At 36.2% G+C, this 27,372-nt stretch overlaps 1 protein-coding gene across 2 annotated transcripts in view; it reads right to left on the minus strand.

Moving 5' to 3' along the window:
- The window catches only part of scube3 (signal peptide, CUB domain, EGF-like 3), a 112,280-nt gene that overhangs the window by 64,035 nt on the left and 20,873 nt on the right, over positions 1-27,372 (minus strand). For both annotated transcript variants that reach the window (XM_051880599.1, XM_051880598.1), the window contains exons 2-4: positions 19,776-19,898; positions 14,925-15,050; positions 3,449-3,583 (exon numbers count right to left, since the gene is read on the minus strand). In XM_051880599.1, the coding sequence (XP_051736559.1) occupies positions 3,449-3,583; positions 14,925-15,050; positions 19,776-19,898 (384 nt within the window). The remainder of the gene's footprint in view (positions 1-3,448; positions 3,584-14,924; positions 15,051-19,775; positions 19,899-27,372) is intronic.

Here is a 27,372-nt window from a genome sequence, read left to right on the forward strand (position 1 = left end):
ATGGCATTCGCAAGCCTTTTATTCCTTCTATAATGTAACATTTCCTAGCAAAACTTTTTTTTTTTTTTTAAATAGTCCTGAGTTTGCAGTGGATTATTGACCAAGGCGTGAATGCTGAAGGTCAAGTTCACCCTCCAGAGCATCTCCGAGAGAAGATGAATGTGTGTCGTAGAGTTTGATTGGGCGCACGACCTTTGACATGAACAACAAAAGCTATAGGATGCATTTTCCCTGCGGCCCGTGACAGAACAGACCCCAATTCTGCATTCGTCACCCACCAGAACCGCAATTCTGCAGCTTCACCCAGTGAACGTTGTTTTGTTTGATTAGAAAGTACTTCCTGTGACATTTCTGCACAGCTTGAAGCACTAAAGGGACTTCATTTCCTCTAGGTTTATTCTCCACTTGCTCTGCGTCCATCTGAAAGACTTTCTCTGTGATTTAAGAAAGTGTTTGTGAAGACAACCAGACAGCGCACACCACCACAGGTATCAACTGAGCTGCGATGACTAGTCAAAACAAATTCTATACGCAAAAAAATAGATTGATATGTCTGGAATTCATCTGCAAAACACAGATCATTGACAGAAGCATCTGGGAGAAAATTAGAAACATGGATTTATATCAACCAATAAATTTCCTTGCAGACGTCCCTATTTGCAACATCTGAGATTGAATTGTTTCATTAAAAGCATTTACGAATTTATGTTTTTTTTTTTTAAATTGAAGAAACATTTACGTAGTAATTATGTAGTTTAATCTAGCAACCAAAATAACAAGCTAAACAATAAAAAAAAGTTTTGATAACATTATTTCAATAAAAATATAAAATATACAAATAATTGTTAATATTAATATTTAAAAAGTAATATTAATATTCTAAAATATATTTAAAAATAATATAAATATTAAAAAAGTGAAAAGAATTTAATAATATTAATATTTCAATAAAGTAAAACTTATTTTTTAATATTATAAAAATAATTAAAGAGTAATTATTAATATTAAAAAGTAATATTAATATTCTAAAAAATATTTTAAAAGTGAAATTTTTAATAATACAATTTCAATTTAAATGTAAAAAGTTAAAGGTTTTTATAATATTTGAAAATTGTTTAAAAAGTAATAATTATTAATATTAATATTTAAAAAGTAATATTAATATTATAAAAGTATTTTAAAAAGTAAGATTAATATTTAAAAAGTAATATTAATATTATAAAAGTTGCTTATTAATATTATAAAATATTAGCAAAATAATAATAATTATTAATATTATATTAATATTGAGAATATTTATAATATTTAAAAAGTTTAAAATATTCCATAATATTAATATTTCAATAATTTTAGTATTCTCTAATGCTGGTTAATGGCCACATTTCATGCAGGTAAACAATTAAAACATTATTTTTTATTTTTAAATTAAAACATTTTAAATTAAAATATCATTTTTTAAAAAATTGTTTTTAACGTTTTACAATTATTTTATTCATTATTCATATTCAAATTATTTTATTCATTATTTTATTTTTTATAAAATATACATTTTAAAATTATTTATTCTTAAATTACTTTTATTTTTAAATGATTTCTTTATTTTAATTTAACATTTTTATGATGTTTATTAATTATTAGCTTTTTGTCAACTCATGAACCCTGGTTTGGGAATCCCTGCTTTTAAAGAAAATAAACCAGTGGCGTACAACGTTCACATAACTCAATTCCTCTCGTTCCAGGAGTGTTGATTGGGTGAGCTTTCTGTTTGACTATCATCTACACATGCTATCCGTCAATCCGTCATCACCAGGGATGATGAATTACGTCACTCTCGCAGTCGGGTTGTCCAACACCATCTCTTCCCTGACCGCAATTATCTGAAGCACATTGTGCTGCAACAATAACTGTAATAGCAAACAGATGACAGGCTCTCCTTCTGATCACAACTGAAGTATACGGCTTTTCGAAATCGAAACGTTTCTGGATTTATGGTGCCTTAACCTCTCCGTCCAAGAGGTTTTAATCTGAGAGTAATAAAACTAATATTAACATGAAATATGAGGGATTAACAACGGTATTTATCAAACTCATTCCAACAGGGAAAAAAACGACAGAATATAGACAATAAAGGCCTTGAATCAGAGGGGCAGCGTCTGAAACATACGATCCAAGACTCAAATAACAGTGTGCTTATGAAACGCAAACATTGACAAGTACAGCGGGCCAAAAGCATCTCCTGAGATTCGGCTTTGAAGAGAGCAGCGGTTTTCCACTGACATTGTTAAATCACAACGTAAACGGCACAGTGTTCAGAATGAAATACATACTACTTACTGTATACTGAGCAGTATGTCATGTATACAGACTACTATTGTTTAAAAATAACAAGTGAAAAAACAGCATTCTGTCACCAGGGTTGTACTGTTACCTAAAATGAATAATAAAAATATTAAAAACCGGTTTCAGTAATTAAAAATAAAATAAAATAAAATAAAATAAAATAAAATAAAATAAAATAAAATAAAATAAAATAAAATAAAATAAAAACATAAATAATAAAAAATAAAACCAAACCAAACCAAACTTAACTATAATATATAATTAAAAATCTAACCAAAAATAAAATACTTTAATAAAATAAAATAAAATAAATAAATTAATAAAATAAAATTAAATAAAATTAAAAATTAAATAAAATAAACCAAAAAATAAAAAAATAAAACAAAAAATAAACCAAACTAAACTAAACTATAATATAATATATCAAACCAAAATAAAATTAATAAAATAAAATAAAATAAAATAGATGAAAAACCTATACTTATAAATCTTAAATGAATGTTAGAAATGTTGCCTTTACAACCAACTGAAATATAATAAGTTTAAGTTAAAGTACTAAAATTACTAAATCTAAAACTGAAATAAAAAAGCTAAATAGAATATAAAAAATACAAATAAATAACAAAAATGACAAAAGAACATAAATCCACTAAAAACCTAAAGTAAAACTAAAATGAAAAATAACATATAAAAATAAAAGCGAAATCAAAATATTAATAAATATTTAAATAGTATATAAATAATACTAAAATAACACTGGTTGTCACACGACCATTGCATCATGGATTCCAGATAATTAATTGTGCAAATGAAATAGTTCTTTTACATCTTTGATTTGATACTCCAATCAAATAATGCATCAAAAAAGAGATTCATCAAGTTGAGCGCATTGCATTATGAGATACAGTCGTGTGCCAAGCAGTTTTGCTCTGTTGTATAATACACCGTTAAACAAATTTAGTAGGTCATCCAAATTTTCTATGACCACAGAAAGCAGACATCCTGTGCACAGTATACATACAGTACTATACACTGCAGAAATAGTGAGAGTAGCCTGTTATCATGCTCTTCTGAACTACGACTGTATTCAAGCTGATCATGCTCTCACCTTTGGGCCTCTGGATGCAGGTGTGCTGGTTGTCGGACAGGAGAAATCCGTCACGGCATCGACATTCGTAACTCCCCATCATGTTGACACAGATCTGCTGGCAACCGCCGTTTCCTTCTGCGCACTCGTCAACATCTGACGGGAGACAAGATGCAAAAACAGTCACATCATTATAATTATGCTTCATTTATAAATATATACATAAAAAGTTTGGGGTCTGTAATATTTTTAATGCTTTTGATAGAAGTCTCTTATGCTCACCAAATCTGCATTTATTTGATCAAAAATACAGTTAAATCACTAATATTTTTTGAAATATTATTATAATTCAAAAAACTGTTTTCCATGTGAATATATTGTAAAATGTAATTTATTCATTAATGATTTTCAGCATCATTCCTCCAGTTTCAGACCTGATTTTTTTCCACTGAGCAAAAAATGTTATAACCACTTGATATTTGCTTTTCTCTATGGAAGCTTGCTTCCGTCATGAAATAAAAAATAAAAAAGGTAATTGTGACTTTTTATCTCACAATTCTGACTTTTTTTCTTACAATTGCGTGATACAAAGTCAGAATTACGAGTTATAAAGTCAGAATTGTTGATTATGATTATTGATTATGATTTCACTTTTTTAACTTTAGTTAGTGTGTAATGTTGCTGTTTGAGCATAAACAACATCTGCAAAGTTATGACGGTCAAAGTTCAATGCTAAGAGAGATATTTTCTTTGACAGAAATCGCTTTTTAAGGACTACAACAAACGGCTGGTAGGGACTACAACAAGCTTCTTCCTGGGTTAGTGACATCACAACCCCCAAATTTACATAAACCCCGCCCCCCGGGAACACGCAACAAAGGGGGTGAGGCCATGTTGGGCTGCTTTAGAGAAGAGGAAGAGTTGTTGCCGTCATTTTACGCCGGACTGCTTCACAAACGAGGGTCAATTCAACGCTGGATTTGCACAAAAGATTAACATGACAGCACATGCTAGTCGATGAGTTGAATCAACTCCATAGCAACTACATAAATTTATCCACTAACCATTCAGAAACGTCCAGTTTCATTCTAAAAGTTGTAACTTCTTCCTGAGTCTCTCCATCAGTGTCGACTCCGGTTTGAACAATGTAAGGCTGAACACCGTTACTGACAATCCTCATTTTGGCTGCGTGAGATTCTCCAGCTTTGTTGTTGTTGAGCAACCGAAGCGTGAGCTGTTAAAGCTCCGCCCTCTTCTGGAAAGGGGGCCGGGAGCAGCAGCTCATTTGCATTTAAAGGGACACACACAAAAACGGTGTGTTTTTGCTCACACCCAAATAGGGGCAAATTTGACAAGCTCTAATAAATGATCTGTGGGGTATTTTGAGCTGAAACTTCACAGACACATTCTGGGGACACCAGAGACTTATTTTACATATTGTGAAAAAGGGCATAATGGGTCCCCTTTTATAAGCTTTGAAATGCTTGCACAAATTTCACAGCCTGGCACACAACTAAATGATGAGGGTCCTGCTGATATCTTTCAACACCTGATGTCTATTGTGATGGACATTAAACTCAAAAAAATCCTGTGTTTTACAACTCTGAAAGATCTTCTAATCACTTGATACCATGACAATTATAATATGCTAGTTGATGAGGCTACCATGCCTGTCTTTTGTGATGCCTGAATCTCAATCAGATTAAGTTAGGGGTCATTTCTTCATTGTGATTGGTTGATTAGGGGCCAATCAGTGACCAGACATTACTCATATTATAAAAAAATTGTTTCGGTTTAAACCAAAAATCACATAATGTCCATTCCAATGAAGGGGCATATAAAATTAAGTATAAAATTATTATTCCATTTATAATAATATAAAACATTTATTGAAGCTATAAAACTGCAAAAATGCCTCATTCAGAAATAATCCTAACTACAAATTATTATTATCAATTATTTATTATTATTATTGACCACTCACATTTACATATTAACGCCTATTCAATTAGGTTGTGGTGTAGTTTCTCATTTCACATGCAAAGTGGGTGGCCAATCATAACAGAACTCATTTACATATAGAAAAATGCTCATGTGAAACTAAATTACTATAAAATCTTGATTAAGAGTGAATTACAGGGTAAGACCTCATGAATCTGAACATCTCTCTGATGCTGTTTGTTTTCTATCTCAGTCTAAACAGTCCACAGAGACATTTTTCAGAGTTTTTTTGATACATTCTTGCAGCTCTGATGTGTATTTGTGGTGCTGATATGTGACTCGCTCAGGACGGACGCGGTTGGATCATTAATCAGTATGTCCTGTAGATACAGTCTCTCATTCTGCCAGTCTGTGTGAACTTTAGTGTGTATATGTTCTGGCTTACAAATACTGCTGACCTGCTCGTGTGAACTTGCACTGATTCTGTTCGTGTTGATGTTGTTGGCACCTCTGCTTTGCAATAGTCTCCACAAGGAAAACTTCATAACAAATAATGTCTTAATGAAAACGTAACAAATGCAGAGAGGTTGCATGAGGGTTAGGGGACAGAAATGTCATTAGCTCAGTATAAAAACAACAAAGGTCAATGCAAAGTCCAACCGTGATAGAAAAACAAACCTGTGTGTGTTGATAGACTCGTCGTCGTTTGGGCTTTATGGTATATTATTACATAACGTGATCATTCAACAGCTGATTAAAAGCCAATACATTTAAACCTGCAGTATAATGTTAAATGACATGAAGGCCAGTTTCCCTATCTCGGATTAATCCTAAATCAACATTTCAACTGAATTATTTTATTATCTTTAGGGATTAGTCTGTCTTTGACTGATACATGATTTTACAGTAAGCCTCTTTGAAAACTACTGTGGTAACTATGTTTCTACCAAAATCAATGAGCCTCCGCCGCCCATGACCCTGTCGCCGGTTCACTACTGTTCCTTCCTTGGATCACTTTTGATAGATACTGACCACTGCAGACCGGGAACACCCCACAAGAGCTGCAGTTTTGGAGATGCTCTGACCCAGTCGTCTAGCCATCACAATTTGGTCCTTGTCAAACTCGCTCAAATCCTTACTCTTGCCCATTTTTCCTGTTTTTAACACATCAACTTTGAGGACAAAATGTTCACTTGCTGCCTAATATATCCACCCACTAACAGGTGCCGTGATGAAGAGATAATCAGTGTTATTCACTTCACCTGTCAGTGCTCAAAATGTTATGACTGATCAGTGTGTGTGTGTGTGTATATATATATTATTACTATTATTATTTTAAAGCAACATGTCCCAAACACTTTTCCTCCAGACAGACAGAGAGATAGAGATAGACAAAGAGATAGATAGACAGATAGATAGATAGATAGATAGATAGATAGATAGATAGATAGATAGACATGTAAACACTCTGTATAATGCATGATGAGAGACCTTAGTACCACTGACAGCAGGTGTTGCATCAAGTTCAGCCCATTTACTACTAAAACTCAACTGTGTTCTTTAAAAGCAGGTTTGGCTCCTGTCAAACTGACAAATGTGTATGTGTGTGTGTTTGTTCTCATTCCAGACGTTTCTGTGTGTCGTCTGCCTCTCTGAGGATGAGACTGCAACCTGATCTCTCCCTTAGATACGTTGCATCAGTGTCAGGCTGTATACACAAGCTTGCGCTTAATAAACCCTCATGTGAAACTAATTTTCTGTCTATTTATCCAATGTTACTAAGGCCTTGGGATAGAGTTTCCAATCTAGACCATTTTCAGCCCAGCCAAGGGGGGGAATATAACCATTTCCCAGCGCTCTCATTCACTCTCCTACATTCACACACTCACTCACACACACACACACACACACAGTCTCACATTCCCGTCATTGGACAACTGTGTCACAAAGTTACCTGCATCAAATTTTTCTGTCCTCGCTAGAAGTGAAAATGCCGAAAAGACAAAAATCAATTTTAATCAGCATACTGGATGTTTAATTTGCGTGGTGCAGGATTCTGAACCAATCAGATGTCATTGTGGGCGTGGCTATCAAACATATCAGAATTAGAAAGGCCAGAAATGTACTCTATGCGAATACAAAAAGTCAACGCATTGTCTTAACATGCATTTTTTATTAATGAAGCAGTAAAAATCAGGGTGCTAGAGTTTCCTTTAAATGTATGTGTCATAATATTTTATCTGTTGTTATTATTAAGTCAATAAACGAGTAATATATTCTGCAATGAGAAAACGGACAGTAAACGGTGACAATTTTACGCCAGTTTAGCAGTGCTGAGAATGAAATCGCACTTGTGTTCCATTACAAATTGCATATTGACATATCAGAACACCATGAGTGAAACTGAGCATCAAAAGCAGCTACAAAACACAGCTAGGAGCTTAACCTGGATTTTCTATCAGGGTATATTTACAGATTTGCATAGAAGTATTACTATCGACGGCAATCAGGTGCGTGTCTACTTATCTGTCGCCCCTCCAAGCATTTGGAAACCATTTAACGAATGGCGACATCCTTAACGACTGTTAAACGTTTCCACAGAACTTGCATTAGTATATTTGCATGTGCAGAACTTCACCGAGACCCTCACGCTTCAAACCCCAAACACCTTGCTCGCGGAGCATAAACAAACCAATGATTTCCTGCCGCGTTGAGTTTTGTGAAGCTCTCCTGGTCAGCGGACTACATTAGGGACATGTGTTATGTGCAGGCCGCGGCCGGCGTCCAAAGCAAATATTTGGAAAAGGAACAGGATTCTGGTGAAACCCGGAGCAGAGCTCATGCTATTTGCACTTAAAACATTTCTTAAAAATTCTCCTGAGAGGACTCCTCAGTGTTGAAAAATTCCTCTCTTTTTCTTTCTCTTATACCTCGTTCCGGTCCTTTTCCGCAGTCAGTCCCTCCTTACCTTTTCCGCACTCTATCCCTTCCTGTGTGCCTCACTGAATGACAATCAATCACTGAAATTCAGGAAGAGATTATGAGGTTAAGTTGGTGGCGCCAGCACCTGATTTGGCAGCGCTGGGGAGATTTTTAATCATAAAGTTAATTTAATCATAAAATTACTATTGTTTTGCATTAATAAGTGCAGTTACTAATAATACTGCATGTTTGTTTATTGGAAATTTGACAGTAAAGCACAGAGCTTGAACTGAGATGCAGATAAAATTAACTTTTATTAACAACAGTAACATGCAAAAACCTAAATTTTTATAGGGAAAATGTAAATATTCTACTCTTATTAAATGTACCATTGTTCCTTTATTGTATCATACTGAACTGACCGACAGCTTCAGTGATTATAAAAGGAGCGCTCTTTCCTTGTTTTCTGTGTAATTCATTCACAATTTGAAGAAAAGTTTTTGTTTTTCATGAGACTTTGTGGCTTCCTACTTTTTTTCCCATAAATTAGGGAGTGTAAATGGCTAATAAGTCAATAAGTGCTCCTCTGCTGCCATCTACTGGTTATAGTGGTAATTCCATGTCCTTTTTTAAAATAAAAGTGTTTGTTTGCCACAAAGTTTTAGTTTTCCTAGATCTTTAAACTTTTAGTTTTACAAATCATCATTAAATTAACATTCAAATTTAATAATATTTAGAGCTTTGAAGTGCTGAAGCACTTGAAAGCCCTTGTAAAGTGCATGAATTTCACTCTTAAAAGGTTGTACAAACCATGAAATGAATAATGTAAAAACATTAGACTATTTCTGCCACAATACCATGGTTACAGTCAGCGTTGCTTTTAAATCCATGGTGAATGTTGGTGATTTGTGGATTGAAAAGCCTTCTAAACTTGTCCGTTCATGTTTCTCTTGGCTTCCACTTCAGCACTGTTTGACCTGATATGGTTTATAACAGAGAATTCTGTGCTGAATTTGAATGCTTTTCTCTAGATCTCGTTGCGATGTTGTTAATTCTGTGGCAAATTCAAACGCTTTCTTACTGGATCTCTATGCAGTGTGTAGTAACAGTAGTAAATGGTCCGCACAGCACGGCTGAAACAAGTAGCGTGGTTTCATTTCATTTTTGTTTCATTTGTCGTTTGATGTTCCATGTATGCAGCAGAAATGGCAGCTCTTATCAGTTGGCCAACGTGGTTAGTTGCACCGGCAGGAAGAAAGGTCGCAGTCTGGAACCCTGACTGTCTTTGCTCACTTTCTTCACTTTGTTAATTTAATATGCGAATATTAAGCTCTTCTCCCACTGTTTAGCCAATAAACAAATTTAAATAAATAAATTATTTATTCATTTTATTTATTCATTCATTTAAATGTATTTATTGGCTAAACTATGTGTTTTGCATATTGAATACTGCATTTTCATCTATTTTATGTAGCCTATTTTCTGTTTCTGCTGACAGCTAAAATGGCCTTTTATGGCAATATCAATTTATTTTATATTAGTTTTACATAAACTTATAATATAATAATAATATAATAATAATAAATTGATGTAAAATAAATATAAATTAAATTGATATTGGTATTTTTGTCTGTCAGGTGAAACAAAATAGACTAGTTAAAGCAGATGAAAAAGATGCAATAGTCATTATGCAGATATTACAGTATCTCACAAAAGTGAGTACACCCCTCACATTTCAGCAACCATTTTAGTATATCTTCTCAAGTGACAATACTATAGAAATGAAAATTGTATATACTTTAGAGTAGACAATGTGCAGCTTGTATACTAGTACAGATTTACTGTCCTCTAAAAATAACTCAACATACAGCCATTATTTTCTAAATAACTGGCAACAAAAGTGAGTACACCCTAAGTGAACATGTCAAAACTGTGACCAAAGTGTCAATATTTTGTGTGAGCACAATTGTTATCTAGCACTGCCTTAATTCTCCTGGGCATGGAATTCACCAGAGCTGCACAGGTTGTTGCTGGGATCCTCTTCCACTCCTCCACCTTCTGCTTGAGGATGCCCCACAGGTGCTCAATAGGGTTCAGGTGTGGACACATACTTGGCCACTCCATCACCTTCACCTTCAGCTTCCTCAGCAAGGCATCCTCAGTTGTCATCTTGGCGGTGTGTTTAGGGTCGTTATCATGTTGGAAAACTGCCGTTTGGCCCAGTTTCTGAAGGGATCTGAGTCAAACAAGTTTATCTTAGTCTCATCAGACCACAGGGCATGGTTCAGTAATTCATGCTCTTGAACAGGTTGTCTTCAGCAAACTGTTTGCGGGCTTTCTTGTGAGCCAGCTTCAGAAGAGGCTTCTTTCTGGGACGACAGCCATGCAAACTGACTTGTTGCAGTGTGCAGCATATGGTCTGAGCACTGACAAGCTGACCTTCCGCTTCTGCAACCTCTAAAGCAATGCTGGCAGCACTCATGCGTCTGTTTTTTGAAGCCAGCTTCTGCACCTGTACTACTATACAAGCAGCACATTGACTACTCTAAAATATATACAAGTATCATTTCTATAGTATTGTCCCTTGAGAAGATATACTAAAATAGTTACTGAAATGTGAGGGGTGTACTCACTTTTGTGAGATACTGTATGTTGTTGCCATCAATGATGGATGAATTTAAAAAAAAAAAAAAAAAATCAGTGGGAGATTTTCAAATTATAATCATAGAATTTCTTTTAAATGTAGCACAAAATAGAGATGGCACAGCTACGGCTGAAATTATCTACAAAAAGCTTGAAAAGAGTGCTGTTCGAGCTGAAATAATTGATGAAGATTGTGAAGGACGAGGACATCAATACAACACAAGCGCTGCAATCAGACGGTTTCTCAAAGAAGCATCTGTGAGCAAATCAATCTGTAAATCAATCCGTTAAATGCTCCATTCAGGAGCAACCTGCACAATGATTGCATGAAATAAACAGAAGAAAATCATCATTACGCATCAAGCGGGATTTGTTTCATCCCGCTTGAATTATTGTAATGCATTGTATCTGGGTGTGAGTAAGTGAGTATTGTTCAGAATTCAGCTGCTAGGTTTTTAACTTGTATTAAGAAGAGAGAGCAGATTACTCCTGTGCTATACGATACATATTTCATTACAAAGTGCTGATATATGTTTTTGAAGCTTTGCATGGCTTACAATCAGATATGTTTCTGACTTAATCAGTCCGTTTCAGTCTAATAGGTCTCTTTATCATGGTGTTGAGAGTGCTTTCGAAACTGAGTTGAGTTGAGACTCCATTAAAGGGAGAAAGAGTTGAGTACTCAAGTACTATTGCTTTAATGAATAATAATAAAAAATGAGACCAATGAGCAAGGTCATATTTATTTTGCCTTAAGTATGAAGGTAAGCAAAGATAACATTAAGAGCAAATGGGTCCAAAATTCACACAAAAAGAGTCTTTTTCTGCATAGATACAAGAGTTTAGACTTTCCTTCCCTCAAAAAACACCATGTTATTTTCAGTCTTTCTTCTGTGCGAGATCAGAGTCAAACCGAGATCACACTAACCTTGGAGCAAAAGTTATTTGGTATCCTAAAGAAACCTTGGGATGGGAGAGACTCATAGTCAATAGAATAAAGATACTCTAGAAGTGGGTTGTTTATTTTACCCACAGTTCATTTGTGTAAAGCATTCATTTGTGAAGAACAGAACGCAGAGTTACAAAAGAGTTAGTGAAGGGTGTATGAAAGATAACAGACAGGCTCAGATATCAAAAGCACAGGCCGCGGTGGGCCGCGGGACAGCAGATATAGATAATTTCAGACCCACATACATGAGTACAGCTCATCCATACAGCATCACAAATGATCCACGGCAAAACATGCGACTGACGCTAAATCGATTGGAACAAAACATCTGTGTGTGTAACAAGATGAGGCAAGAGCGATTCCAGAACATTTTTGAGAATTAAACATGCTATCATATATATCTAATCTGAATATATTTAATATTAATATAATATAATATTTATATTCAATATATATTTTAAATATTAATTAGAGTTATTATACACAGCATATGGGGTACTTCCAAAAACTTTACACGATAAATCGGGGAAATGCATTTTTTCCTCCATCATATATACATACATTATATATATATATATACACACACATATATATATATATATATATATACATATATATAGTCAAACCAAAATTTATTCAGACACCTTGAACATTTCATTCATTAATTCAGTTCATTCACTATAGTTTAAAAAATGGTAATACAATATGACAAGAACTAAACAGTTAAACTGTGTCAGAAAAAAATAATCTTAATTATGTCAGATAACACTTAAGCAAAACATGGTCAGGTCAAAGTGTCTGAATAATTTTTGGTTTTATCAATTTTACTGGTAGTTTGCTGTATGAAGATTTTTTGGGTATAATATGTCACAGTTTACTTTATTTTGCTATTGTCACTTACATAAATGAACTATAGTGTCCTGCACCCACTAGTAAAAATACATCAAAAATATCAAAAATGTCTGAATCATTTTTTATTTGATATATACAATATATTCACCCTGAGCACTATTTTATAGTGCTCACTATTTTATATTTATCCCAAATTTTACTTTAATACAGTAGATTCTGCCCCAAATATTAATTTAATATGATAAAAGTTATCTAAAAACATGAAATCTAAAAATGCAGTGGCACTGTTTATTTAGAAAGTTAGAGTTAAATTACAGTTAAATTTGCTTGAACAACATTATACAAATCAATCCTGTCAATTTATTCCCACACGCTAAAAAAATAATGTTGGCTCAACAAAATAAATGTAACGCAACAGTTTGTATCAATTTTTTTTTAGTTATGGCAGTTTTGAGTGAATTTATGTTCAACCAACAAGCTACATTGAGTTAGAGGAACTTAATTTGTAGCATGAACACAAATTTTCAAGTTGATTACTTAAAAAAAATTAAGTCGCTCCAACTACCTAGTTGTAGCCCTGGAATCAATGAATCTTATCTATTTCAGTTCAAATCAACAGCTATCATAGTACATGCTAACAACTTATTTACATGTATATTTAATAAACAAGTAAGATACTTCTTGTCATTGGCATTAGCACAGTCATTGCTTATAGAGTCAATGTAGTGTTTACCTTCATGTGTCTACTCTTCAGCACAATGATAACCACATAAACTTCAACATTACAGAAACTCTCTTAAATGTCAAACATAACAGCATTAAACACTAACAGGTGTTTCCCTTCACTAAAAACAAATAAATGAACACTTCATTTCAACATTTATTCTCATTATACAGTAAAACATGCTGAGAACTAGAAACTGCCTAATTTCATTAGGTTTACTACATTACTACAACCAAATTTAAAAATAAATAAATAAATAAAGCCAATTAATGCAGAAATAACGCAGAAACGCAGTTTAAATTACAGACAATGTTAAGCTGATGTAATGACCAACATCAACAGAACTCAACAAAATAATGCTTGCAACTTAAAAGGTTTAATTAAAACAACAAATTAGAATTTTTTAACTTGCAACCATGCATTTAAATTGTGGTAACAGGTCCACTGAAGTACACAAAATTTCCTCTGTTTAGAATTTCTTTCAATTGCATTCTAGTAAACTTTTCTTCATTAAAATCCAATGCAAAATTGTCACATAATCAGCTGAATTTAAATTTGCTTCAAAGGTATGAATCAAATGGGATTCAGTTCTCGAATGCAGCATTTTGCCTAACTCTCATTCTGATAAAAATCAGATTGTTTGAACTCTTCAGAAGAACCGCAGGTGACGAGTCGATCCAGTTACTCCAGCAGAGCGCTAAAGCTGCCAGAGAAAACCTCAATACTTGAAAATGTGTTTCTAAAAACTGCAGACGGGACCTTTAAATGTCTACGAAGGGCTAAAATACCAGGGTTCAGTTATGCAGTTCAGCACCACGCAGTGCGAGTAAACCCACATAACCCACACAAACACTCACTGAAAACCACCGATTGGAAAAAAGCACATCTTCATTGGGCCGATTGTTCGAAGCACCGGACATCTGTTTTGAGTTAAAGAGCCAGGGTCAGTATAAAACTGTAACCCGATGTAAATCTCCCAGACAAACACACACATTTCCCTTAGATTGATTTAACTGACCTGGAAACGACTGGGCATATGAGCCACCGAATGTTGAAAACGTGAGCTCACGCAGTCTGAAAATACAATTAATACCACAGAACAGTGTGCTCAGCAGTTAGCGCACAAATCTGACGGATTTATCGCCCTCTCCTATTGGTTAACCGCGTAACCCACTTCATTTTGACACGGAGGATAGAGTGACAGCGTTCTGGCGGTCAGTGCAGAGTTTGATTAGACATGCCTGAAGAACATCAACCATTATAAGTTTGGTTCCAGCAATGACGGCAAGACCCACAAACTTCTGTTTGTATGGTTTGTGTGGGATAAAGTCCTGAGAGGACGGAGATTTGCTTTGGTTGCACACACACTTACTGACCCACTAGCAAAAGGTTTTGTCTGAATGTCTATGGATATTTTTCAGCAGTTTTGGCCCAAATGTATGACTATGAAAGAAGCGATAGCTTACCCAGGCAGTTGTGTCCATCGTGGGCCAAACGGAAGCCATCGTAGCACGTGCATCTGTAGTTTCCAGGGATGTTGATACAATCGTGAACGCATCCTCCATTAGATTCGCTGGCACACTCATCGATATCTGTAGTACAGATGGAAAATTAAAGATAATGGGGTCATATCATGTACTATATATACACACACTAGTGTTCAAAAGTTTGGGTTTTTTCTTCATACTTTTATTCAGCAAGGCTGCATTAAATTGTTCAAAAGTGACAGTAAAGACATTTACAATGTTACAAATTATTTCTATTTCAAATAAATGCTGTTCTTTTGAACTTTCTATTCATCAAAGAATCCTGAAAATAAATGTATCACGGTTTCCACAAAAATATTAAGCAGCACAGCTGTTTTTAACATTGATAATAATTGTTTCTTGAGCAGGAAATCAGCATATTAGAATGATTTCTGAAGGATCATGTGACACTGAAGACTGGAGTATGCTGAAAATTCAGCTTTGATCATAAATTACATTTTAAAATATATTACATTAAAAAAACAGTTTACTCTCTCTCTCTCTCTATCTATCTATATATATATATATATATATATCTATATATCTATATATAATATATATATATATATATATATATATATATATAATATATATCTATATATATATATGAGTTCACTAGACTCCAGACTAAACTAGGACCCCTATTTGCCTTCAGAACAGCCTTAAATCTTCATGGCATAGAATCAACAAGCTGTTGGACACATTCCTCAGAGATTTTGGTCCATATTGTCATGATAGCATCATGCAGTTGCTGCAGATTTGTCATCATGATGCGAATCTCCTCCACATCCCAAAGCTGCTCAATTGGATTGAGATCTGGAGACTGTGGAGGTCATTTGAGTTTAGTGAACTCATTGCCATGTTCAAGAAACCAGTTTGAGATGAAGTAGCAATCAGAAGATGGTTCACTGTGGTCATAAAGGGAAGGACATGGTCAGCAACAATACTCAGGTAGGCTGTGGTGTTTAAATGATCCTCAACTGGTACTAAGAGGCTCAAAGTGTGCCAAGAAAACATCCCCCACACCATTACACCACCAGCAGCCTGAAGCGTTGATACAAGACAGGATAAATCCAAGCTTCATGTTGTTTAAGGCAAATTCTGACCGTACCATCTGAATGTTGCAGCAGAAATCGAGACTCATCAGACCAGGCAATGTTTTTCCAATCTTCTATTGTCCAGTTTTGTGAGGCCTTGTGAATTGTAGCCTCAGTTTGCTGTTCTCAGCTGACAGGATTGTCACCGGTGTGTCTTCTGCTGCTGTAGCTCATCTACTTCAAGGTTGGACGTGTTGTGTGTTCAGAGATGCTCTTCTGCAGACCACTGGATATTTTCTCTTTTTCAGACCATTCTCTGTGAACCCTAGGATTGTTGTGTGTGAAATTCCCAGTAGATCAGCAGTTTCTGAAATACTCAGACCAGCAACAACCATGCCACATTCAAAGTCACTTCAGTCACCTTTCTTCCCCATTCTGATGCTCAGTTTGAACTTCAGCTGATCATCTTGACCATGTCTTCATGCCTAAATGAGTTGCTGCCATATGATTGGCAGTTGACAAGGTGTTGAACAGGTTTACCTAATAAAGTGGCAGTATATATATATATATATATATATATACTGCCCCAGGAACTAGGGACTTTGGGGTGGTACTCGGTGGGTTTCAACCACAGGAACCAGGGTCTAACTGGAACCGGAAAAAAAGATTCTGCCCTTAAAATGTCCCTCTACGTGAGGTAGTACTTTTTCAAAGTTCAGGAACTTTCGGGGTTGGTACTTGGGCGTTGAACATGCTGATTGGTTGAGTTCATGCAGCATTTTGATTGGTTGACTCAATGCTGCATTTTATTTCAACCACCATTTTTAAAAGTCTGTTGCGATGCATGCAGTAAGAGTTGTTTGCTATTTGAATCAACATTGGAGTTTAAAAATATGACAGATGGACCGACGACAAGGTTCATGCTTTATTAAGCTTACTATATGCGGCGGACAAAATCCAGCGGGAACTGGAAATGGTATAGTTTCCAAACATTTGCACTTTAAAACTGGTCTTCAAAAGTTTGCGTTTTCAGGCCCCCAAAACGCCATTGTCACGGCCAAAACACATAAAAAGTTTTTTAGTTGAAAACGGTGTCATGTAAACGGCCCTTAAAGGTACAGTAACCAAATAGGTTGGGCTTGAAAAAGCTTTTTTGCCGATAAAACCTTGACTAACATTATAAGTTGAATTATAATGTGTAGAATACGACCCCTTTAAACTGTCTGCTCAAACTCCTTTAAATTGTTCCTAATTAATTTATTTTGGTCAATATGAGCTTCTGTGTGCCGGTAACTGTGGTGATTATAGTGAATTATGCCTTATGTTTGGATGGCGAGAGCAGCTGAATAAACATCTCAGAGCCAGAGAGAGAAGTGGATGACTGTGGTGGGGGGACGCAGGCCATCCCCTCTCATTTGACGCCCAATTGAGCACTAATTACCCAGACTCCTCTGCTCTGCTTTGTAGTTGTCGGGGCTCAGTGAGTATGGAGAGGCACTCACAACCTGGAGTACAGCGCTTTATTTTTCTTTATTCCTGAATGCTTTTTATCCCACCTCCAACACAGTACAAAGTCTTTGCACTTTTCATTTTTATTTCGGTTTTGCACAGCAGCAACACCAGCTTCACTCCATCAAATTACAAGCTATTTTATATCCACTAATGCGTCTCCGTGTGAGGCCAAGCAATCTACTGGACGAGCAATTTTGAGAAGTGGAAGAAAAAAGCAGTTCATTACAGTTGTATTGTTTACGGGTCATTCGTGTCATGCTGAGATGATTGCAGATGTGGAATAAATGTTCTTTCCTTATCCAAGAAAAATAATAAATAGCCTATTAAGACTCGAATGATGGAGTTTACAGTAAAGGTTAAACAATGCAAAATTAACCTGAAAACCATCTAGAACTGTCTGCATGGATAGGCCTGCTGAAAGACCAACATTTTTAAAGTTAACGCTGGTTTTTAGTTGACATGACGATTCAAAAAGTGACAGAAGTGTCCTGCAGTGTGACATGATATACTTCATGTTAAAAAAAAACATATCTATGATAGATAGATAGATAAATATACTGTAAATATATATATATATAGCGCTTAAGTACTGGACTGAAATTGTTTCTTAAGCTCTTTATGCTTAAAAGGCATGATATTAGTTATAGATATTAGATATATAAATTGTGACTAAATTTAAATAAAAAAAGATATAAAGACATAAAAATCTTGCTGGTTAAGCTAGTTGAGAAGAAGTGTGACCAGCCGTGCCGTTCTTTTCAACCAGCGAGTGCTGCTTTCTCAAGGCTAAGGACTGTTATTTACTCCAAACCCATGTTATTTGTAGCAAATAGCTATCAAGAGTTTTGCAATAGCTTTCAGAGGATTAGGATCCGGTTCTGGTGCTTGTCTTTTTGTGTGTGCAGAAATTCAGCGCGTGGAGAAGTATATTTGAACAACGATGTTCATATCTCCCCAGCATACATTTGTGTTTCCACACCATATCAATGGTTTTACGTCCTTATCCCAGTTTAGTCATGAGCGCAGTTTTAACACAGCACAAACATTTCCGAACCCATTCACTTTCCAATGTTTTGCCTGGGCTTAGGATGTTTGTATCCAGAAAGGATCATTTTGGCTAAGTGTGTCCAAAAGCAGCATACACCTCTCCAAATACAACTGAGCTTTAAAAACTTCCCCCAAGGCAAACGGCCACAAGAAAACAATATTTTCAAAGATATGGTTATCATCGAGCAATATAGCGCTGTTAACTCACATTGACATGATTGGAAATGCAAGCTGCTCTTGGTGGTGGAAACATCTCTGTGTAATTACCAGGCCAAGTCATTATCGGTAATGTGTAAGATATTTCATGCTCTATTTCACGTCCAAAGGGTAAAGAATTAAATCTGTCATCTTTTTAATCTTGCATTTGAACACCTATTTCCCTTCCCTCAGGTAAGTCTGAAAATGAAGCCAAGGAACTGCAGAAATGAGACCTGGAGAATTAGACCTTGAAGTGTCTGAACACACACACACACACACACACACACACACACACGCACAGACACGTGCACACACACACACACAATCAACCAGAGTGATCTTATTATAGACTACATAGCAAAAACAACAGTTTCTTATGAGTAATTTTGTCTTGTTTCCAAGTAAAAAATATCTGACTATCCTTAAACAAGATAAATATATTTGAGAAGCACAAGAAATTAAGATATGAGATAGGTTTATTTTTCTTTCCCCACAGGCAAATTGTTTTCTCATGCTTTAAATCTCAAGTTTGGTTAAATTTGTGTTTAAAACAAGAGAAGCAGTTGGTTCCACTTTATTTCTATAGTCCACTTTAGACATTCTACTAACTATAAATAACTTTGCAACTACATGTCAACTAACTCTCATTAGAGTATTAGAAGACTGTTAGGTTAGGGTTTAGGTTAGTAGGTTGACATGTAGTTGCAAAGTTACTTGTATTCAGTAGAATATCTGTTGGGGCACCATCAAAATAAAGTACAGACAGTTTACTAATATTCTTTTTGGGTGAACTATCCCTTTAAGCTTGGATACAAGAAAGCTTCATCAACTTCACTGTATTTTTAATAGTTTTACTCTAAAATAAGACGAAAATACTGAGTAAAATGTTTTTGCAGTGTGTATTCTAAACATACAGAATCAAGTGTTTGTCTCATTATTCTGACCTCACAAGTCCTGCATGTTTTTGTATCTTTATCTCTTGGCAAGGGTTTCTTACCTTCACAGCGTTTTCCATCACCTTTGTATCCTGATTTGCAGATGCATTTGTATGACTTGAGGGTGTTCTGACAGATGGCATCCAAACTGCAGCTGTCCTTGTCTTCGACACACTCGTCCACATCTGCAGAGAGAAAAGGAAATCAAGAGGCTTAGAAGAGCTTTGGCATGCTCTATTTTGAGAAAAAACGACACATGTTTTTGCCTCAGGCAAGTACATAGAAACACTCAAGCGAAAACTTGATGATCCAGCATGGAATAACAGTAATGTGACAACAAATGAATTTCACAATTCCACCAAGAACCATGTCAGAGGTGGAGAGACAACAAACCAGCATCTCCAAACCAGACCTGAGAACAAAACAGAGCTGTTCCCAGTTAGGACGCAATTCTAAGGCCTTCAGAATCTCATATTCCTGTGACCTCTGGGACTAAAGCCAAACCCAACATTTCCCGCACTAGGATAGTTCACCAGCGCTCTGGCATTTCCTGCAGTTCAGTTGGTGCTACGTATCGCTTCGACTAAACCATAACAACAAGAATACATTCTGTCCCCATCAAAGGTCAATAACATTGTCATGGTTACCCTAACAAAAGACAGTCTTCTAATACTCTTTTTCTTCAGAAAATATACAAATCTAATTATAAATCTACCATGGCATGCTGTTGCAATCCATGACAGAGTTAAAACTAGATCTTTATGTTTTCCAAACAAAAAGAGTGTTATTGCTCATGTAAAATTCAATAGGATGATGCTAGGGTGCTATGGGTGGTTGTCAAGGCATTGCTGTGCAGTTGCTAAGGTGTTCTGGGCGGTTCCCTGGATGTTGTTATGCAGACTGAGGTGTTTCAGGTGGTTCAAAGGGCATTTCTATGCAGTTTTTGTTGCCAGGGTGTTGCTATGCAGTTGGTAATGTGCTTTGGGTGGTTGCCAGGATGTTGCTATGCAGTTACTATGGTGTTTTGTTTGGTTGCAAGTGCATTGCTATGTACAGTAGCTGCTAAGGTGCTTTGAGTGGTTGCCAGGGAGTTGCTAGGCTGTTCTGGCTGGTTGCCAAGACGTTGCGAGGGCAGTTGCTAAGTCCAGTTACAATGGTGTTTTGGGGTGGTTGCCTGTGCATTGCTATGTAGTAGCTACGGTGCTTTGAGTGGTTGCCAAGGACTTGCTAAGGTGTTCTGGGTGGTTGCCAGCACGCTGCTATGAAGTTTGCTAAAGTGTTCTGACTGGTTGCCAGGATGCTGCTATGCATTTGCTAAGCACTTTTGTTTGGTTTCAAGGGTGTTGCTATACACTTGCTAAGTTGTGTTGGGTGGTTGCCAGCATAATGCTGTACAGCTGCTAAAGTGTTTTGGGTGGTTGTCAAGGCATTGCTTTGCAGTTGCTAAGGTGGTTCCCTGGGTGTTGCTATGCAGCTACTGAGGTGTTTTAGGTGGTTCCAAGGGTGTTTCTATGCTGTTTTTGTTGCCAGTGTGTTGTTATGAAGTTGCTAAGGTGCCTTGGGTGGTTGCCAGGATGTTGCTATGCAGTTACTATGGTGTTTTAGGTGGTTGCCAGTGCATTGCTATGTAGTAGCTAAGGTGCTTTGAGTGGTTGCCAGGGAGTTGCTAGGGTGTTCTGGGTAGTTTCCAGGATGTTGCTATGCAGTTTGCTAAAGTGTTTTGGGTGGTTACCAGGATATTGCGATGCATCTGCTAAGCTCTTTTTTGTGAATGCAAGGGTATTGCTATACAGTTGCTAAGTTGTTTTGGGTTGGTTGCCAGCATATTGCTGTACAGCTGCTAAGGTGTTTTGGTGATTGCCAGGTTGTTGCTATGCAGTTACAGCTGCACTGCTATGAAATAGCTAAGGTACTCCACAGTTTCAAGGATGTTCTGGGTGGTTTCTTCCAGGCCCAAGTCATACCACCCTGCCATAAATTGAATTATGCCATAAATTCTAACAGCTCTTTGGCAAGTATGCATTGAACATGAGGGTTTATTGTGCAAAATCAAACTAAACTACAAAACTGTTTGGCATTGGCTGAGGAAAAAAATGTGATTTCACATGGTTTCAACAGTCAAATCTGTCTTTCTCCTTCTGGAATCCATCACAACACAGTTCTGTCTCATTGCTCTTGTCTTCTGTGAATGCTGTTAGAAAACAGATGCCCATAGCAGAAGACTGCTTATTACAGGGTTAGAGGTCCAACAATCTTGAACCAGTTTCCACAGAGTCTCCTTGAAGCTGCTGGTAAGAAATGACAACCATTTAATTTGAACACTTGTCGGCCAACATTAGTACTAATCAATAATGGCCTTTGCTATGTTTCAGCCATTTCACTTGAAAAGGGCCTTGCAAAATAAGGGGCCTCCACTTGCACTCGAAAAAGAGCCCCGCCATTACGCAGTGCACACACACCAGGGTCGTAAATTAACGGGGGCATTGCGGCAAAAATGCTACCAAATGAATAAAAATGCTTCCAAAAAGATATGGTGCAAAAAAAACTCAGTAAAAGTTCTAGTTTTGATATTTATAAGTATTATCACACAAGCAAAAGTGCTGTTTTCCCGAATATCAGCACGTTTGTAAATGTGATATTGATTTTATAGAACAATTCAATAAACAATAAGTCGGGCTATTACGTGACTTACATTTTAGACACAATATTGTCTGTTTTTCCTCTATTTTGCCAACAAAAATAGTTCCAAACAGAAGAGCCATTGCGCATCTCCAAGCAACAGTTTCAGTTTCATTACTGAATGAATCCGCGTTTTTGAACAAATCGTTCTAAGGAATGACTCGACAACTCACTCACTTCTGCTTTGTCCCTGAATAAATCAGTCGTTTTAAACAAATCATTTGACTGAATGATACAATGACTAACTCGTTAAGACAATGATTTGCCGCCACCTACTGGTGGTTTTAGCTTTATTGCATTTTAGCTGAGGGACTGAGGGTAGACGTTTAAATGCTGTTTTTGTTTTCAGTCGTGATTGTAACAATAGTTCTGGTTAAAGAGATAGAATGTGTTTATAAATAGACTATTAAGAGCGAAATATGAGATAACATTGTAAATATAACAGAGATAAGGTAACTGCAGTCGCATTGCACAATATTAGTGTCTTTTTTCCTCTGGGGGGTGGAGATTCCGGATGTTTCTTTGAAACGGGCCTCCAAATTGCAAAGGCCGCCTCTGGTACTGATATCACATCAAGCTGAAACCTCTAACGCATCCACAGTTTTCACTCTAGAATCCACAGATGTCCCACATTTCTTCTAAAGAAATCATTACAAATGCGAGAATCTCTTTGCTGATGCTGACGGAAAGCAATGGATTTTCCTTATGGTGGCATTAGTCATTGAATTACTCACATGCTGTTTACATTACAAAGCTTTTAGTGGTTTAGTAGAGCACCCAGAGCGCTTGTTCATTACTGAAGTGTCTGTCTTCTGCAGAAAAAAGACAACAAATTGGCTCTTTTCTTTAAGAGCCCTAATACTATAAAACCTACTATTCATCAGATCTCATGCTGAAGCCAGTGAAAAAAAGGAAAATGATGCATTTAGCAACATTTAAAGTCAGAAACCCATTAGTCCAAATGCCCAATCCTGAAGACCATGACCAACGATCATTTACTCACCTCATATCTTTCTTTATGCCTTCTATTTTCCATGCAACACAAATAGAGAAATTTAGAAGAATCCTCATACAGCTTTTTACATACAGTACAACGACAGCTCATAATGGCCACGTCTGTCAAGTTTAAAAAAGAACAAAATACACAATAAAAGTCTATATGACTTATGCACAAAGTCTTTTTTTAGGGTACGTTTACATGACAACTATATGCATTGTGTAAATGGCCCCTTAATCTATATAAGTGCTTTGTGTGAGGAACAGACTAAAATGAAAGCCATTATTCAAGGTACCAAAATGTTTTTTTTTTTTCCAATTCAGTTTAATATGAACACCAACGCCATTTGGCATCAATAACATCAAATATGGCATTCAACACACCATTTTTTGCATTTCAACACTGATGCATATACGCTTTGCAGGAGGTTTTCACTGAATAACGTCTTAAATTTCAGTCTGCTCAGTGCTCATCACACAAAGCTATTGTATGACTCGCATGCTTGGAAAAGTGCAAATGGACTGCTTCTCATTTTTAGGTGAACTATTCCTACTGAAAGATAAAATGTACCCAGCAGGCACTAAAGCAGCAATCTTAAAATGCACATAAAAAAACAAAAAAAAAACATGAGAGAACCAAAAACTGCTCGCAGGTCAACAGTAATGCTTGGTTTGATATAAAATGAATAACAATAAAAGCTCTTTTATTGGGGAATGGCAATTTAACCACGGCTGAAGTTCAGCGTGAAAGAACAATGAGTTTTTACACTTAAGTAAATGAGAAAACAGGCTTTAACACCAAGGTCAGACCAATTCAACCCTCCAATAGCTGGAAAATGAAAAGTCATTTGTTAAGTGGAGGGAGGCTGGAAAATCCTAAATGATTTCAAAGACAAGTTACGTAATTACAACCCTATTTCACATGCAAACCAATTACCCACAATCCAATCCCCACACAACACAGATTCATTAGTCATAATACAATATAGACAATCAGATTAATTAGTCAATTTTTACATTTTATACAACAGAACTAATAAAATCATGGTCATGGTGTGGCTGGTTAGCTTGGTCTAGTTAGTCCAGCATGGTGTAGTTACAAAATTTACCAGCAAAGGCAAACTGAACCAGTCAAACCCTAACCCCTTGAGTCCACCAGTGAAAACTCTAGCCAATCATAATCAATCAGTTTCACTGACCACAATCACATTTACTCAACAGAGCCAATCAGATCCATTACCCACAATCAAAGTCGCACAGCAGAACCAATGAGACCAATTAGCTGCAATCACGCTCGCACAGCAAAATCAATCAGCGTCTCCATTCAGTCCCAGAAGAAAGAAAACAATTTTTCATGTAATAAAATGGATGAAACAGACTCCTTATTACTGCTAAATCAATCACAAAGTGCTCTAGTGGTTGTAAACCCAAATGCTGTTTTACAGAGAAAATAAACATGTCACTGTTAATCTGTCTATGAGTTTAGAGGAAACTTCCACGGCACTCTTGTAGAGAAGGGAGGCATATTTTAAGAGATGCATGATGCCAAACTATTTTTCTGGCTGTTTTGTTCTTTCTTTTGTGCGTTTCAAACTGGAAACAACACCAAGGCTGAGATTTAAGAACGAGTCACTGATTACATTGATTGATATAAAGAAAACATGTGGACTGAAAGATTTTTTAAGGGAGAGTTCACAAAAAAATGAAAATTCTGCCTTCATTTATTCACCTTTGTGTTTGTTCCAAACCTGTATGAATTTTCTCCTTGGCACATTCATGGGAGTTAATGAGAGAAGTTGCTGAATCAGAAATCAGATTCATCAACAAAAAAATAATTCTTTTGAGTTCGATATTTTAAAAGAATCAGTTAATCTGGTTCATGTCTGAGAGATTTGTTAATGATCGTCGACCGACTTAAAGGCCTGGTTGCATTCCTATTTCTGAAGACTCCTTTTTTAATCTTGACATTTTTCCTTTTGTGCTGTACTGAAGAATGAAAGTCATACAGATATGAAACAACACGAGGATGAGTAAATGATGACAGAATCTTTTAATGTTGGGGTGAACTATCCCTTCAAAGAGCTCAAACTCATGACAAAGATGTTTGAACAATATTTTGTTGATTTTGTGTTCAAATTCAACCACTCTATCACAAGAAAACCAGACCGAGTCAAAACTTTTCCAAATGTGTCAAATGTTGTGAAGATCCACATTATTTCATACTTCAGAGAGATTTATGTGCTCTACCAGATCATAAAATGTTTTTATTACTTTGGCTAACATGAAAGTGACTTCATGAATACTTTCCTCTGCTGACCTAGAAACATAAACCTTTAAGAATCCTCAATAAAGTATTCACGGCTGCTGTAATCGTCTATGTAACTGAACTCTCTGTTTATGAGATTTTGTTTCCACTAGCAACACATCTGAGGATTCGACTCAAGAGCTTGAGGCTTGTATTTCTTTCTTTGTACTAACTGAGAGCTAACCGTTAGCATTACCATTCATCTCAACGGCAGCTTCTCAGCTAGCTTTCTCACAAGTCAATCACCTGAGTTGTAAATACCATGTGACTAATCACTTAAGAGTGGCAGGAACATGATGTCATGACATAACTGATTCTGATTGGCTGAAGACACCTCAAGAACACATGGTGGCTGAATTTGAAAAAGCATACTACGCGTACCATGGCTGCATTGGAAATCACATACTGTGAAAAACAGTATGCGACAAAAGAAGTATTTCTGAAGTTACAGTACTCATAAGAGAGTAGGCAAAAAGTACCAGGATGACCTACTACTTCCAGCAAGATCCTGAAGCGTACATATGATGGACACTTTATTATCCCATGAGGCCACGGGAGTGGATTTGTGTATGGCAATGAAGCGACGAATTAAATAAATAAAATAAAATTAGAAAGCAACATAAAAAATAAAATATTTAAAAAATTTAAATAAAATTAAATAACCCAATAAAATAAGATATTTAAAAGCAACATAAAATAATAACACAAAATAAAATAAATATTAAAATGCAACATAAAATATAATAAAATAAATATTTAAAAAATAAAAAATAAAATAAAATAACCAAATAAAATAAAATAAAGCAACATTAAAAAAAATGAAATAAAATAACTGCATCAACAGCTGTCCATGGAGGGTGCACTGGACAGTGCAGTAAAACCAATGAACCTGTTCGACAACACCTGATAAACTGACAGTAATACTGTATTAGTTTATGCAGTAATTTATTCAGTGATTAAGTGATCCAAATTTATCCAAAGCTAAATCCAAAAGCACCCCGACCACTTTACACTCACTCTCAGGTAGTTCCACCAACTAAATCAATATTATGTTAGCAAGTGGATCTAACTTTGCCCTCACAAGTTTGGCAGCCAATCCGACGAGCTGGTGGAAAGCCAGATACAGTAGCGCTGAGACAACCTCTCATTTCTGGCCAAACATCCGTTAGCATGTGGCGGAGCGATGTTTAATTGCTTCTGAGAGAGGGAGAGAGAGAGGTGTTGGTTGTGCGGGCTGGCAGGCCGTCACATGCAAAGCCAGCACAAAGTCTTCATCTCATGGGCTATTAGGCGACGCACAGACGGGACGAAAGAAAAAAGGGTGTTGATGAAATGCAGACGTCAACATTAGAGCAGAATTTAGCATCCTTCCCCCACCGTCTCTTCCCAGATTGCCTACATCTAATGAAGGAACTCACTGTTTGTCCTCTGAACAGCTCGTAAAAGAAATATCGCCTGCTTCTATTTGTGCCCGGCGTCCTTAGCGCACTGGAAAAGCCGTGTTACTGTAAGCGCTGAGTGAATGTGGCTGTCTTCAAACAACAACGACGGTCATTTAAAGCTCAGAGTTTATGAACTGCCGAAATTGCAGTGCAGTTGATCCGTTGCTTAAGCCTTGTCTTAAAGGGATAGTTCACCCAAAAATAACAATTCTGTCATCATTATGTCCTTCCAAACCT

This window comes from Ctenopharyngodon idella, chromosome 22, assembly GCF_019924925.1.
Source record: "Ctenopharyngodon idella isolate HZGC_01 chromosome 22, HZGC01, whole genome shotgun sequence".
NCBI classification, from domain to species: domain Eukaryota; kingdom Metazoa; phylum Chordata; class Actinopteri; order Cypriniformes; family Xenocyprididae; genus Ctenopharyngodon; species Ctenopharyngodon idella.